Genomic DNA, 13,159 nt, shown 5'->3' with positions numbered 1-13,159 from the left:
GGGGGTGGGCAGGCTCAAAATCTCCAAACTGCAATGGTGACATTTCCGACGCAGCTATTCTTGTCTCATTAAGACAAAGTACAAATTTGACTTTCCAACCCCACCAGAAGCATAAGCCAATCCTGAAAGAAGATGTCGAGAGGCTAACAATGGCTACTTTTCCTTCAACCGCATACACACTAGTCAAAACGCTCTCCGATAAAAATTATTTCTAGCTTTGGCTTCTGCATGAAGGACGCAGTGGAGTTGAATGCCATCGCCTTTGAAATAATCCTCATAATGGAGATATGTTTAATGACTTCCAAGGTCAAGCTATCACCATGACAAAACACAATAAACATTACAGACTGTTTTGAGTAACATTTCTCAACATTTTTAACAGTCATACAAGTATAAAATTATGTTAACCACAGTTAATGAGTATGTTGAAAAAAGAAGCTACGGTAGGTGTAAAGCAAATGTTTTAAACTTAAAAAAACACCTTCCTGTTCAAATGCTGGGTTTTTTTAATATGGAAAAATGAGACCGATAGTCATTTCAAATCTTTTCCACCATGAGTGTAAACAATAACCTGTTTAACGCAAATGGAAAATAAAAATCTTTTGAGAGGGGAGGGAAAAATAAACACCTGAGATAATGTAGTTGCATAAGTGTGCACGCCCTCTTATAATTGGAGTGTGGCTTTGTTCAAAATTCACCAATTACATTCAAACTAATGGAAATGTGAGTCAGCAGCAAACAACTGACACTATTTTTAAAAAGCCTCTGATTAATGCCAAATACTGGTCAGACGTTCTAGTCGGGTTTTCCGGATGTTATTATTTATTCAATTATTTCTCATAATCGCCTCCTCGGTGTCAACGGCCTCTGTTTCATCTGAAAAAAATACGGCCTGAAAGAATGATGCTGCCACTACCAGTCTTTAGTGTTGGTATGGTGTTCATTTGGTGATGAATGGTGTTGCGTTTGAACCAAACATGCCTTTGGGAATTATGGCCCTAAAGTTTTCATTTGAACATAACGAAATCTCCAAAACAAATGTGGGAAAATGTACTGAATATTCTTTTCTTTTGTTTCTCACAATCCCCTTTGCTGGAAAAGCCTTGCGGAGGATGGTCCCTGTTAACTGTTCTGTGAAGCGCTTTGTTTCAGCTGCAGCTGTTGTGAAAGCGCTATATAAATAACGATGTATTGTATTGTACAAGCGTTGACAAAAAGTCGAAGGAAAAATTTGTTTGGCGTTACATTACAGCCTTTTGAGGTTTTACTGTATTGGCTCCACCTCCTTTTTTCCAAACTACCTTGATTCCTTTCTTTTCCTGATTATTTTTCAATCTGAGCCATTCCTGCCGTTAACATTCAAATTGCAGTCTAGTCAAAGTGCAGACTTTCGTGCTGGTGTAAGATTAGTGGATTCCTGTGTGAGTCCCCCCCCCCCTCCCTTCACGGAAGGAAGAAAGAGGAAGGATCAAGTCAGTTGCCATAAAAAAAAAAAAAAAAAAGTTCTTTTCCAGAGTTAGTGTGCATTCCTTACAAAATGGCTGCGGTGCATGAGAGAGTAACTGCGTCGGTGGGACGCGCGCACACACAGGATGTGATTCCAGGAACTTTGATTGATGAGATAATCCATCTGGCTTGGAGGCAAAGCAGGGGAGGAGCGGGGAAGGGCGGGAGAAAGGGAGAGTGTAGAACATGAGCGATTGTGTTGCTCCAAATCATGAGGCCGTTTAGAGATTTATGCATGTGCTTGCGTACAGCAGGCGCACTTGTGGATATGCTGGCTCCAGTTAGTTAGTGTGGGGGCATTGTGGGGGAGGGGGGTGGACAAAGTAACTGTCAGAGTCTTTTCCTGTGAATGAGCTTTTCTTAAACACCATCGAGGTTGACAGTAAAGCTGCGAGGGGCGAAACAACATGTTTCGTGATCTTTTGCATGTTCCTGGCTTCTATCACCGCAGCAGCAAAGGGGGTGGAGGTGCATCATGGATGAGAGAATGACAGATGAAATACTTGCCCCAGTCATGACATAAACCAGACAAATCGTGTTTTCGCTTTCTCATCCTGGACAAGTGGCCCAGTAGAGTAGGCTACCAATACTACACAATTCAACATGACCACTTTTCCCCGCCTATGATTTCCCAATGGGAATATCGTACCTCTGTGTTTTGGATGTCAGTCAGTAGTATATGACATGGCTTTACCCAGTCAATTCACACTTCTGCTAAGTGAATAGTAACAGTGTTGTTTATTCTAATACAAATGCTGCTTTAAGTTATCTCTGAAAAAACATAATTCAGTCATTCTGTATGTTGGTCTGTGTAACAAACTGTTCTTTTTTTTTTTTTAGCGAGGGCGGGGGGTGGACTGCAGTATCTGTATGAGATGCGGAAAAGGGCGCCGAGCTATTCCCCTCTGATAAAAGTATCATGTTACAACATGATGCTGCAGAGGCACAAATCAATACACTGCAGCTACTCATGAAAGATAAATCAGCTCAAAAATGAATAAGAAGGCGCATTTAAGTAGGGATGTGAATTTTTCTGCATTTTTTGGATCAATTATTTGATTCAGATTTTTTTTCACACCCCCCCAAAAAAAAAATACTGCCACTGTGATGGGATACTCGCTCTTGTTGTTCTGAACTTCTCTCTCCATGCTATTGCCACTTCGAGCAAAATAATGCTGGTCAGGGGAGTTGTGCCACAGTGGAAATTTCCGTTCATGTTCCTAAAACTTCATGTAACTCACAAACTGTTGTACGTCTTTAAACAGAAAACAAATGGTGCGAATCTTGTCTCGGCTAGGCAGTACACCTCATTAATCGTCAACTGGTTCATTACATGATTAATCAACAATTAATTCCACACGCTTGACAGGATTCTTAACAATCCACTTTATCTTGTCCAATCCTACCATATAAAGTTAGTGGCTGGGTATGCTGGTCTCACCCTTCTTTGTGTCTGTAGTTCATCCTTGAAAGAGACACAAATGGGACACGAATAAGCAATATCACAGTGTACTGTAATGTATTTTGTGACCAAAAATATATATTCAGGAATGTAATTGTTTCCATTTGACCATTTTATACATGCCGTTCAATTCCTCAATAGCAAAGGTGAAGTTTTTTTTTTTTTGATGACTATGAATGGTTTCCATCTGTCCTAAGAATCTGATTCCAGTAAATGGGAGGGTTTTTGCATGCTGTCCACAATGTTTGACACATAAGAGGATGCTTTGGCACATGTGCTGTTCTTTTTATCCACCATACTTTCCTCTTTCATCAGTCCAAAGAAAGTGTTGCCATCACATTGGAGGCATTTTAGGTGACTAATCTATCTTGGCTCTTCTTAGGTATTCCCAGTGTTTTGTTCATTGTTGTAAATATCCCATTTTTACATTCACATTCTTCATTATAGATATAAAAATATGTTTTTGTATTCTGGATTTACATTTGGTGCTTTTTTTTCTTCTGTTACCATCCACTTGATTTGTATTTTGCCTCTGCAAAAATAATTTCAAGACTTTTCGAAGTGGCCTGATGGCAAATAGAGGGCTTTCGACTTCTATTTGGATGTGCATACCAAATGGTTTTACATTTTCAGCAACAAAAACACTGCCAATAGCTGCTTGACACCTTTTTGTTGACGTTCGACTGTTCTTATTGAGTACGGCTTGGGTTTTGCTTCCATCTGCTGGTGAATTGTAATAAACCCTTTAAAATATTGACTGCCGTGGCTCAGGTTCAAACAAAGAAATACTTGTAAAAAGCGTCGTAACTGGATACTGTAGTTGAAATAAAAGGATATAAACTTTTTTTTTTTTTTTTATGATTGGCCTCATTCAACTTGAAATCAGCATTTGGTGAGTGAGGTATGCGGCAGTATACTCAATACAATGAAACATTATTGAGATCAGATCAATAAAATAAAGGCAGTCTTAAAGAGAACCCACAGTACAGATTCCCTTATTCTAAGATTAAATTTATTTCATCAGTATTTTCCCATTTTACAAAGTGTAAATGTAGCTTTCCTGTCTCGACCACTGCATTTCTGTTTGAGTACTGTCAGACTGGGCAAAAACATCTGGCATGACCACATATGCAAACGCCAATGAAAGTGCTAAAATAAGCAAGCCAGTCCATAAAAAAAAAGTCAAGAATGTGACGAGAAAGTGAAAATGTCCGCATGAGGTAGTCATTTCTCTTTGTGTGATAGAATTACTGCCCACGGTAAAGTGCTGGGCTGGAGACCAAAAAGTCACAGTCATTTTGGTGGTGAGTTACAGTAATAACCATTCCTCTTCACCCCGCTCACACAAAGAAAGAACCCTTTGTTCCTCTCATCATTGGCATTGTAAAACCTGTAGGTGTCACTGTTGGAAAGCTTCTCACTGATTTTGCGCCGACGGGCACTTTTAGCCTGTACCAATATTAAATAACTACTAATAAGCTATTGTGTCAACACTCTTTCAAAGTTACGCGCTTTTTTAATAGATAGATAGCTAATATACATAAATCACAATTCTTTTTGGTAATTAACTTTTTGCGAGAAACTTTTACAGAGGCACAGTGGGAAATGGGATGGAAGTCTCTCTGGCATGTGATAAAACCGTATGGCACATCTCTCGAATATCCCCTAAAATCGGGGTCATCAGAAGGTCCTGCATCATCACTGAGGACAATACATAGCAAACAGAACACTGTTTTCACGCTACATACCTCACATAAGTACTTCAGGAGTGTGAAATAAAGGACCACTAGACCAGTGATTCCTAAAATGTGCAGTCAGTGATCATCTTAGACTGAATTCGTCAGTAAATTATCTTTTCCCCCCTACAAATAATGCATCTTTGCTCATCAGTCTATGCCATGTATAATGACCAGGAGATCAATTAAATGCTCTTCCCTGGAGCTAGCAGACGTTACGCTTAACCTGCTTATGACATCCATACAAACAACAGAATAATAGCGTTGTGTTCAACTAAAAAGGCCCAGATTTTACACAGAGGAGGTACATTTGTGAGGTTCCTACAGTCTATGTATGTTGGACATTTTAGTTTGGTGATGTGCCGTGAAATTTTTCCGATCTAAATTACAGCATGTTCATTCACGCAGTAAAGGTTCGCAAAGTAAAACACTGCAATGAGAGATGCAAGCCAGGAGACTCCTTAATCATCATCATCATCATCATCATCGTCATCATCATCATCGTCATCACCATCATCATCATCATCATCGCCATCATCATCACCATGATAATGTGATGACTACTTATTTAAAGTCAATACTAACTAATAAAAAAAAAATTGACCAGGAAAAACAAGTCATCATTCAGCACAATTTACATGTTCAAAGGAAGTAGGAAGAAGTAAAAAACATATCGAGTCCTACCTCTTGTTCTTTGTGACTTTTTTGAAAATGTAAAAATGATTAAGTAATTGTTATCATTTGAATAAATTCACAGAACATTTCGACACTGGTAGAAATGAGTTGAAAAAGGAAGGATAAAAGTGTAAATACTACTACTACTCCTACTACTACATAATTATTATGATAATGATAATAAATATGAAGAATTTTGGGCCACAGGTTGCAAAATTCTGGGAATTTCCAAAGTTGGAAATTTAACAGGAATTTATGAAAATTAATTGTCAATAATGGGCATCACTTACTAAATTTAATATTTGGCTCTTAGTTCGGAACTTGGGGGAAGTAAATTCAATTTGATTAATCAAATTACTCAAGGAGTTTCTGATTATATGGATGAACTGATCTACTAATTTGCTGGATGAGGAGTTCAAAATGTTTTCAATGGACTTGCGTGGAGGGGAGTGATGAGAAATATAAACTCAACATTCATGTTTTTGTTATTCAACGATGGATTGCTCAACAACATCTGTCGAGAAACCTTTGCCTACAAGTAAATATGTTGACATTTTAATTTTATTACTTAACATATGTCGTCGTTTACATTTATATCGTCATATGTAAATTTGAATATGATACCTTTCCAAAATTACCTAGTTTAACTCCCCATGGAAAATTACCGGGAACTTTCCGGAAATTTACCGTAAAGCTTCCTCCTCTACGATAACAAGCAATATACACTTTGAACAAAACACGGAGATTTATTAAACAGGTGGCGAGTTGGGGGGTAGGAGAGGGAGAAGGAGAAGGAGGAGGAGAAGAAGGAGGTGGAGGTGAAAGAAGAAGAGGAGGAGGAGGAGGAGGAGGAGAAGGAGGGCCAGCCGACGTCACTCATCAGACCGCTGGTTGACTGCGCTTGGAACCTCCAGCTCGTCAATCTGTGGCCAGAGGCGACTGGGTAAGTGAGCTCACCCTTCTACTCTTCATGCACTCCACTCGCCTCCTCCGCCGGAACTAAGAGCACAACCTTCCCCCCCACCACCACGCACGCCTGGACGAGTTGCACGATCAGCGGCTCCAGTTCGAGCTCAAAAGCCAGGCTAGCTGCGCCCGCTAGCCTTCGAAAGGTTGGCCGGGCAGTCCATGCATCCGGGGAGCCCCGAGGCAGCCCGGGCTGGCTGGGAGAAGACCGAGCCGGAAGCCTTGAGCCTTGACACCCAACGCGCCGTTTCTCTCGCAGCGGCGGTGGATGCCCGGCGAGGAGCATCTTCTCGCTTGTCTGCAACCAACCAGCGTGACAGCTCCAAGGGGCGATTGATGACTAATATTCTCTCCGGATAGACCACAACAATGTTGCGCGCGGCGGCCAACGTGCTGGCAGCAGGATTGCTCGTCTTGGGAATGTTGCACAGCTCCGAAGTCGTCTCACCATCCAGGGCTGTTGATGGTAAGCGGTCTTGAAATGCATTGCATTTCACCTGCTGCTTTGTTTTTGTTTTTTTTTTTTACTCTTTGTGCTCGACTGCTTGCCCCAGGTTCATGCAACAATTAAAATGGGTCTTTTGTTTGGCCCACATGTGAATATTGCAGTGTCACAGTCAGCCTTCTTCTGCGAGAGGAGGCACAGTCACACTGACATTCATTGAGAAAATGATGGCACAGGCCCCAGGAGCTCTTTGCTTTTAGGTAGCACTTAACGCACCACATGTGTACATTTTTAATGCCAGTGACTGATGGCATGTCTTGAAAGCTTTGGTCTCAAAGTGGGGGGAAACATAGTTTGCAATAAATTCTTTTGCCTCAAAGTTTTGAGCAATCTGAGGGCCCTGTTTTGGATGAACCTTCTTGAAACGTTGCTGTGAAGGATATTTCTTTCAATGACTCCTTTCTACCTTCTTTTTATTAAGACTGGTTCGCCTAGTTCATAGTTGTAGCGTGGGTTTTTATGGACAGATACCAGTGGTTCTCAAACTGGGGTCCCCGGACCCTTGGGGATCCGCAAATTAATTTATGATGAATTGTCAGCCCGTTGAAAACAGGTGCACACTTACATATGAGCATTGATTGACTAATAAAATAAACATGCTAAATGAATTACTCCTTCCTGCCTTAGATTGGCCCGATGAAACGCTTTTCACACTCTTGGCCCAATTTAAGGTTTTTCAGACAATCAATCACACTCTTTTTTTTTTTTATATCTTGGCTGGTCCCATGACTTATACTCAGGCACGACTTGTAATATTAATGTCCGTTCCCTAATTTTGTTGATGGCAATGAACGAGTAACGCATTTAAAATTTCTCCATTTGAAATTTCTGCTTCTAACTTTGGAATAGTTTTTCTTATTAGTTTGAAATTGCATACCTTAACTGGAATCCTGCATCACATTGTGGCCTAAGGTAGAATCCTGGTTGGTTATAGCCCCTTTTGGTGCTGTAAATAGGAATTTCCTGTTATGGCGGAAGCCATCTGCCAAACGAGCAATACGTTAAACATTAGTTGGTATGACGACTAGTTCTTCTTCTTCTTCTTCTTCTTCTTTTTCAGAAGTTATCAAATACTTTTGGTGCATTACTGCCACCCTCTCTAACCCTGCAGGATTTTTTAAAGTGATTTTTTTTTTAAACAAAAGGCATGTTTCATTCTTGCATCCATCCAGTCTCTAAACCACTAATCCGCAAAAGTGAATAAGCATAATATTAAGAAAATGAAGTTGTGGTTTTGTTTTGAGGGGTGGACTTGAGGGGGCCCTTGGAAACATTTCTATCCTGGCCTCGACCCAAAACATTTGACAACCACCGATGTCAACCAGATTTAGGTTTCTGGATTAGCCTTTCCATATGGTGAATTTATGGAATGCCATCTTTTTTTCACACCGGTCGCATATGCTGGTTTGAAATAGTTTGAGCAATGTCTCGTCCACTGAGATTTTTAGGAGGCCAAATAATCGACTTTACATTGGAACCATTATAACTTTTGTGTTGTCATCTTCAGGCTAGAACACAACCCTCCCTTCTTCCCACAACTGACCTTGCACACCTTCACAGTCTGGAAAAACCTCTGGAAACCATTAAAGGGTCCCAATCCTACTCACGCACACCTCAGTGTGGTAGCGGAGGAAACGGTCGATTTGTTCGATTCTGTTCAGTTGGAAAGGGGAGTTTATTGTTTTTAACATGCAGCTACCTCTTCATTCAACCTTTTAATAAATACAAAGCTCTTCGAAAGCAGATGTGCATTTGCGTGTGATATATCATAAAATTCTCGAGTTCTTTGAAGGTTTGTCTGTTTTAAATGAAAAGCTGGAGTTTATGGGATTCATCGTCCAGCCAAAAACCTTTGAAGTCATGTTGTTGCACTTGACAAAATCGAGCTTGATTACCATCTTGCGTGTATGTAGCCTGCATCCACCAACAAGTCTGCGACAAGCTCAGCAATCCCATTTTTTAAAGTATTGGCAATACTTCTTTGACTATAGGGAAAATAAATGATTTGTTCATCTGTTTCTTTTTTTTAATAGCAGTTCTACAGGACAATGTGCCTAATGTCAAAATGCTTTAAATATCATTTTGAAATTCATTTTTTGAAAAAAAAAACCTACCAACCAATGGTGAATGTTTATGGCAAGATGAATATGTTTAAAAGCAACTGTTTTAACATTGAATTTGTAATAACGAGAGCAGATAGAAAGACAGTCAAACCTGTGGCCCCAAAAAATAAAAACGTAAAAGTTGCCAAAGTTGCACTGATACTGAGTTGCTAACTTCCCTTGCAATGGTGCTAACATTTTTACTCTACCACGCAGCTTCAGCCCTCTCTTTTTCTCACTTATCTTGTTTATTTTTTGAATGAGTCGTATTACATGGTGAGTTATGCACGATTGGATTGTTTTGTCAAAACTGACTACAAAAAAGAACATTTTTTTCCTCTCATATAGCTAAGTAAGATAGCAAAATTATTTCAAACATATCTGTGATGGATTGAGTAGTCTTTAACGTTCTTTAACAATCAGCAATCATTCCGCACAACAATTTGAATTATTAATGATGAATTCACTAAGTTATTATCACATGGCTATGTGCGGTGGATTCATATTTTTGGTGTTTAGTGTCATCCCTCTTATTTGATGAGTCATCCTTGTGTGGTTGGTTGTCAGCTTGAATAATCATTGCGGTTTGTTTAAGGTCACCGTGACTAAAATGCTGAGAGTTTTTTTTTTTTTTTTTTTTTTGAAAGACAGCATTGTGAAATGTTCCATTGTGTTGATTCATTATTTCACATCAGCTTAATACTAGCCCCTTTTAAAGCATTGTCACTTTAACTTTTTCCCCAAACATGACAAATCTGTTCCAGAGGATTTATTCGTGGAATTACAAATAAATAAATAAATACCATTTCTGACTTGCAAAGAGTTGTTTTGCCATGTGCCGGACCGCCAAAGACTCTTAGTACGGTAGCCAGGCCCCAGGTCACCAGCAAGCCCTTGGTTTAATTGGGTCTAAACTGCTCTTTGTTTCGCCGAGGAGACCTCGGCGAACAGTCTCAGATTGTTCCGAAAACTCTGCTAATTGGGGGCTTAGTGAAAAAGGCCCTAATGGAGGAATTCACATTGCTTCACTGTACAAAACAATACCATTGCAAAAACACCCTCCAAGTTTTGTCTACTTGCTTATGTTATTTTACACAGCAAAAAGTATTATTTTATTTACATTTGCTCTTTCTTTTTCCACTTTAATATCCGTGTTCCTTGCTAAGGAAGCTAATATTCATCTCCACCACGTGGCCTCAGTTGTAATATTTAGTTAGAGGATCAGCAGGGTGAGGCCAACATCACGATGCTACCACGTGGCCAAAAGGTTCACATTTGGCCGTTTCCAGACAAGTCAAAGCAATATAGCAAACGGAGTGCATTTGGCAGCTTAGTCTTGCTCACTCAAATTGAAAGTACATGTGGAAAATAGATTATGAGCTGTGCATATTTCAGCTTGTTCTGCAGTTAGATAGCTCATGCAACGCTGCAAAGTAGCTGCTTTGCATTGCCTGGCGGTATATAATCCGGTACTTTGGTCAGTGGATTTTCTGAGGAAAAATAACAAGCAAAGCTCATTGAAATCCAGCCACATTATTACGCTGATACTTTCAGGCTGTGATGTATCATCAAATTCTTCACAGTTTAATCTTGAGATTAAAGCTGTCCCCAGTGTTGCTTCATGTTTCTTGTAAGCCATGGATGTAATATTTTTTTATCACTGTAAAATGCTACATTACACCAGCATTCATCGTACCTCCACGCATACATATTTTATACATACTTCATTAAAGCGGTTCAGCGCGGTTGTACTTAATGGAAAACGTTGTAAATCGATTTCTTCGCAAGAGTGCGTACCGCTACAAGCCATTTGTTAGCTTAACTGACTTGTTTCAAGTGGGGAAAACATGGACTCCAAGTTTAAAGGAGAGCTAATGGATTTAGGATAGCAATTGAGTTTAATAATACCGGTTACGTTTTTGTTATGAGATTAGGTGTATCTCTTTGGGGGTGGGGGGGTTCTGATTTAGGTGAATAATGGGAGTGTTGATCTCTTTAGCTTACTGACAGCTGGCCTCTCCTAAAATGAACTTTGATCTCTTAAAAAAAAAAAAAAAAAAGACCACAGTTAAGTATATTCCCAAAGAACTAGCTCAGTCTTGCCCTTTTATTCGCTGTGAGAAGTATTGATTGACGTATTCAAAATGGATGAAGCTCTTTATGGTCGTTCGTCCAAATGGAAAGAAATAACAGTTGAAATGTCTTTTGAGATCTGCTCCAGCTCGCCTGCAACCCGAATGAGGATATGTGGTCTAGAAAATGGCCAAATGGATGGATATACAATATAAACTCACTGGTGAGTTCATTAGATAGCAGTAAGATTCAATATCAGCGGGGAATATTATGCTTTTACAGTGATAAAGAGGCTCGTTTTGGATTCACATTATCAGACAAGTATTCATTTAACAACATGGTTATATAAGTGATGCAGAATTGCACTGTCACATTGAATGGTGTTCCTGATTTTTCACCCATCTCATGTATTTGAATAAGGTAAAATATCAGAAAAGCCATCTGAGTGCTGTATAATGTACTTCAGCTTCATTTTCTTTTGATGCAGCTCTTGAATTGGAGCACAGAAGCTGCGTAATGTCTTGGCTTTATAGGTGGCAGCTTTCCAAGACGAATGGCCTCTGCTTTGTTGTCAGGCTCTGTTTTATCATCTGGACCCAAATACGCCCAAATGGCGGCGGGGGCATTTTTCTTCTTTATGGGTCCTGTAGCATACTCACCTCCCGTTGTTGTCATCTTTCACCGCCTAGATGTCTGTTCCACTTGGAAAGCCTGACAGAATGCGAACATTGTGCCATGTACAGTATGATTCAAAGAATTAAAGACATTGTGGGCATCTTTTGTGACCTTTTTTCGTGGTTGTGATCATTTTAATATTGATTGTCCAAAGCTAGTTATTTGGGAAACGCTGTAAAACGCCGTACAAATGACACACAACTCTCGGACACTGAGTCGGCAGACTTTGTTGAATCATCCACATTTTCAAAATGCTGTGCAAATGAATGACCAGACCTTGTCCAAAAATTGGACATTCATCACTTTCACAAATGATTGAATTCTCCATCTCCGAGTGTGTGTTTTGTGATTTTTTTTTTGGAGATGCAGGACAGAGCCAGGCTTGTGCGAGGACAGACAGAAAGACAATTAAGAACAGATATACAACGGTAGATGTACTGCATCTGTAATGTTGCTCCTTAGTCCTCCTGGGTTACTAATTGCATTAATTTACTCCGACCATTAATGTATAAAACGATCTCCAGGCAGTGCTCTCGCCTGTTACTTCATTGTTAAGAGGTGAATCCTTCCCCCTTATAGACAATTTAAATGGTTCCACCAGTAGATAAAAAAGTTTTCTATTTTAAGCTCCAGCCCACACATCCCGTTCATTCGTTGTCGTCCTTTTGACTCTTCGCTGGGATTTTCTCTTGCCATATTTTCAGTGGCAATTGTGTGTGGCTGTAAGCAGAGTGCTGCTATTTGGAGTTGAACATTCAGTCCTTGGAAGGCAAATTGAAGCAGACACATCTGACAGGATGATACAATTCAACAACCCTGATAAAAGTTGTTTTTGTTGATGTTGTTCTTTTTTTTCTTCTTCCTCTTCTTCTACGTATTATATGTCGGAATGGAACATTGAAGTTGGGGATTGTTTTCACATATTTTGCGGCGGTGTCACGCTAGTACCGCAGTGAGATGTGTTTGTGTTACTTTGCCTGTGGAGTTAAGTCATGCCATCGAAATGTCAGGACCACGTTTCAGTGTGAGGCAATGCAGTTCTACAACAACTACATAGTCAGGCGTAGTTGGAATAATTGCTTGATTGGTTGTTAATTGTGAGGAACTGATTTTTGACCAATTGTGTCTTGAGACAAGTGAGACAAAATGAAATCCATTATTTGGCTCCTTCCAACAAATGGAGATTCTCTTGGTTCTCAACTTGTTTGTGGTCTTAAAGGGGACGAATGGAAACTTTTAATAGCTTTCTATACAAATAGGAGGGAATAAGGAGTGTATATGGCTAAATGAAAGAAATCCGAAGGAACTCGGAGTCTCCAGAGGTTTCTAATTACAACACAAAAAGTGGCTAGATTTGTTGCTTTTTTTTTTTTTTTTTTTTTAAAAAAGTTTTTTTTTTTTTTTTTTTTTTTTTCTAACTTTAGCATAAATTTTTTGAAATTTGGTTTTTTGGGCAAGG

At 39.6% G+C, this 13,159-nt stretch overlaps 1 protein-coding gene across 2 annotated transcripts in view; it reads left to right on the top strand.

Annotated features, from left to right (window-relative positions):
- Positions 1-6,224: 6,224 nt before the first annotated feature.
- The window catches only part of LOC109522328 (low-density lipoprotein receptor-related protein 1-like), a 104,755-nt gene continuing 97,820 nt past the window's right edge, over positions 6,225-13,159 (top strand). Inside the window, exon 1 of one of the 2 annotated variants that reach the window (XM_019880783.1) lies at positions 6,225-6,811. In XM_019880783.1, the coding sequence (XP_019736342.1) occupies positions 6,715-6,811 (97 nt within the window). In that variant the 5' untranslated portion in view covers positions 6,225-6,714. The remainder of the gene's footprint in view (positions 6,812-13,159) is intronic. The other variant, XM_019880784.1, reaches the window with a different exon arrangement.

Source organism: Hippocampus comes, unplaced genomic scaffold, assembly GCF_001891065.2.
Source record: "Hippocampus comes isolate QL1 unplaced genomic scaffold, H_comes_QL1_v1.1 scaffold68, whole genome shotgun sequence".
NCBI lineage: Eukaryota > Metazoa > Chordata > Actinopteri > Syngnathiformes > Syngnathidae > Hippocampus > Hippocampus comes.
The sequence above is the reverse complement of the archived record's forward strand: the minus strand, read 5'-3'. Positions and strand labels throughout refer to the sequence as shown.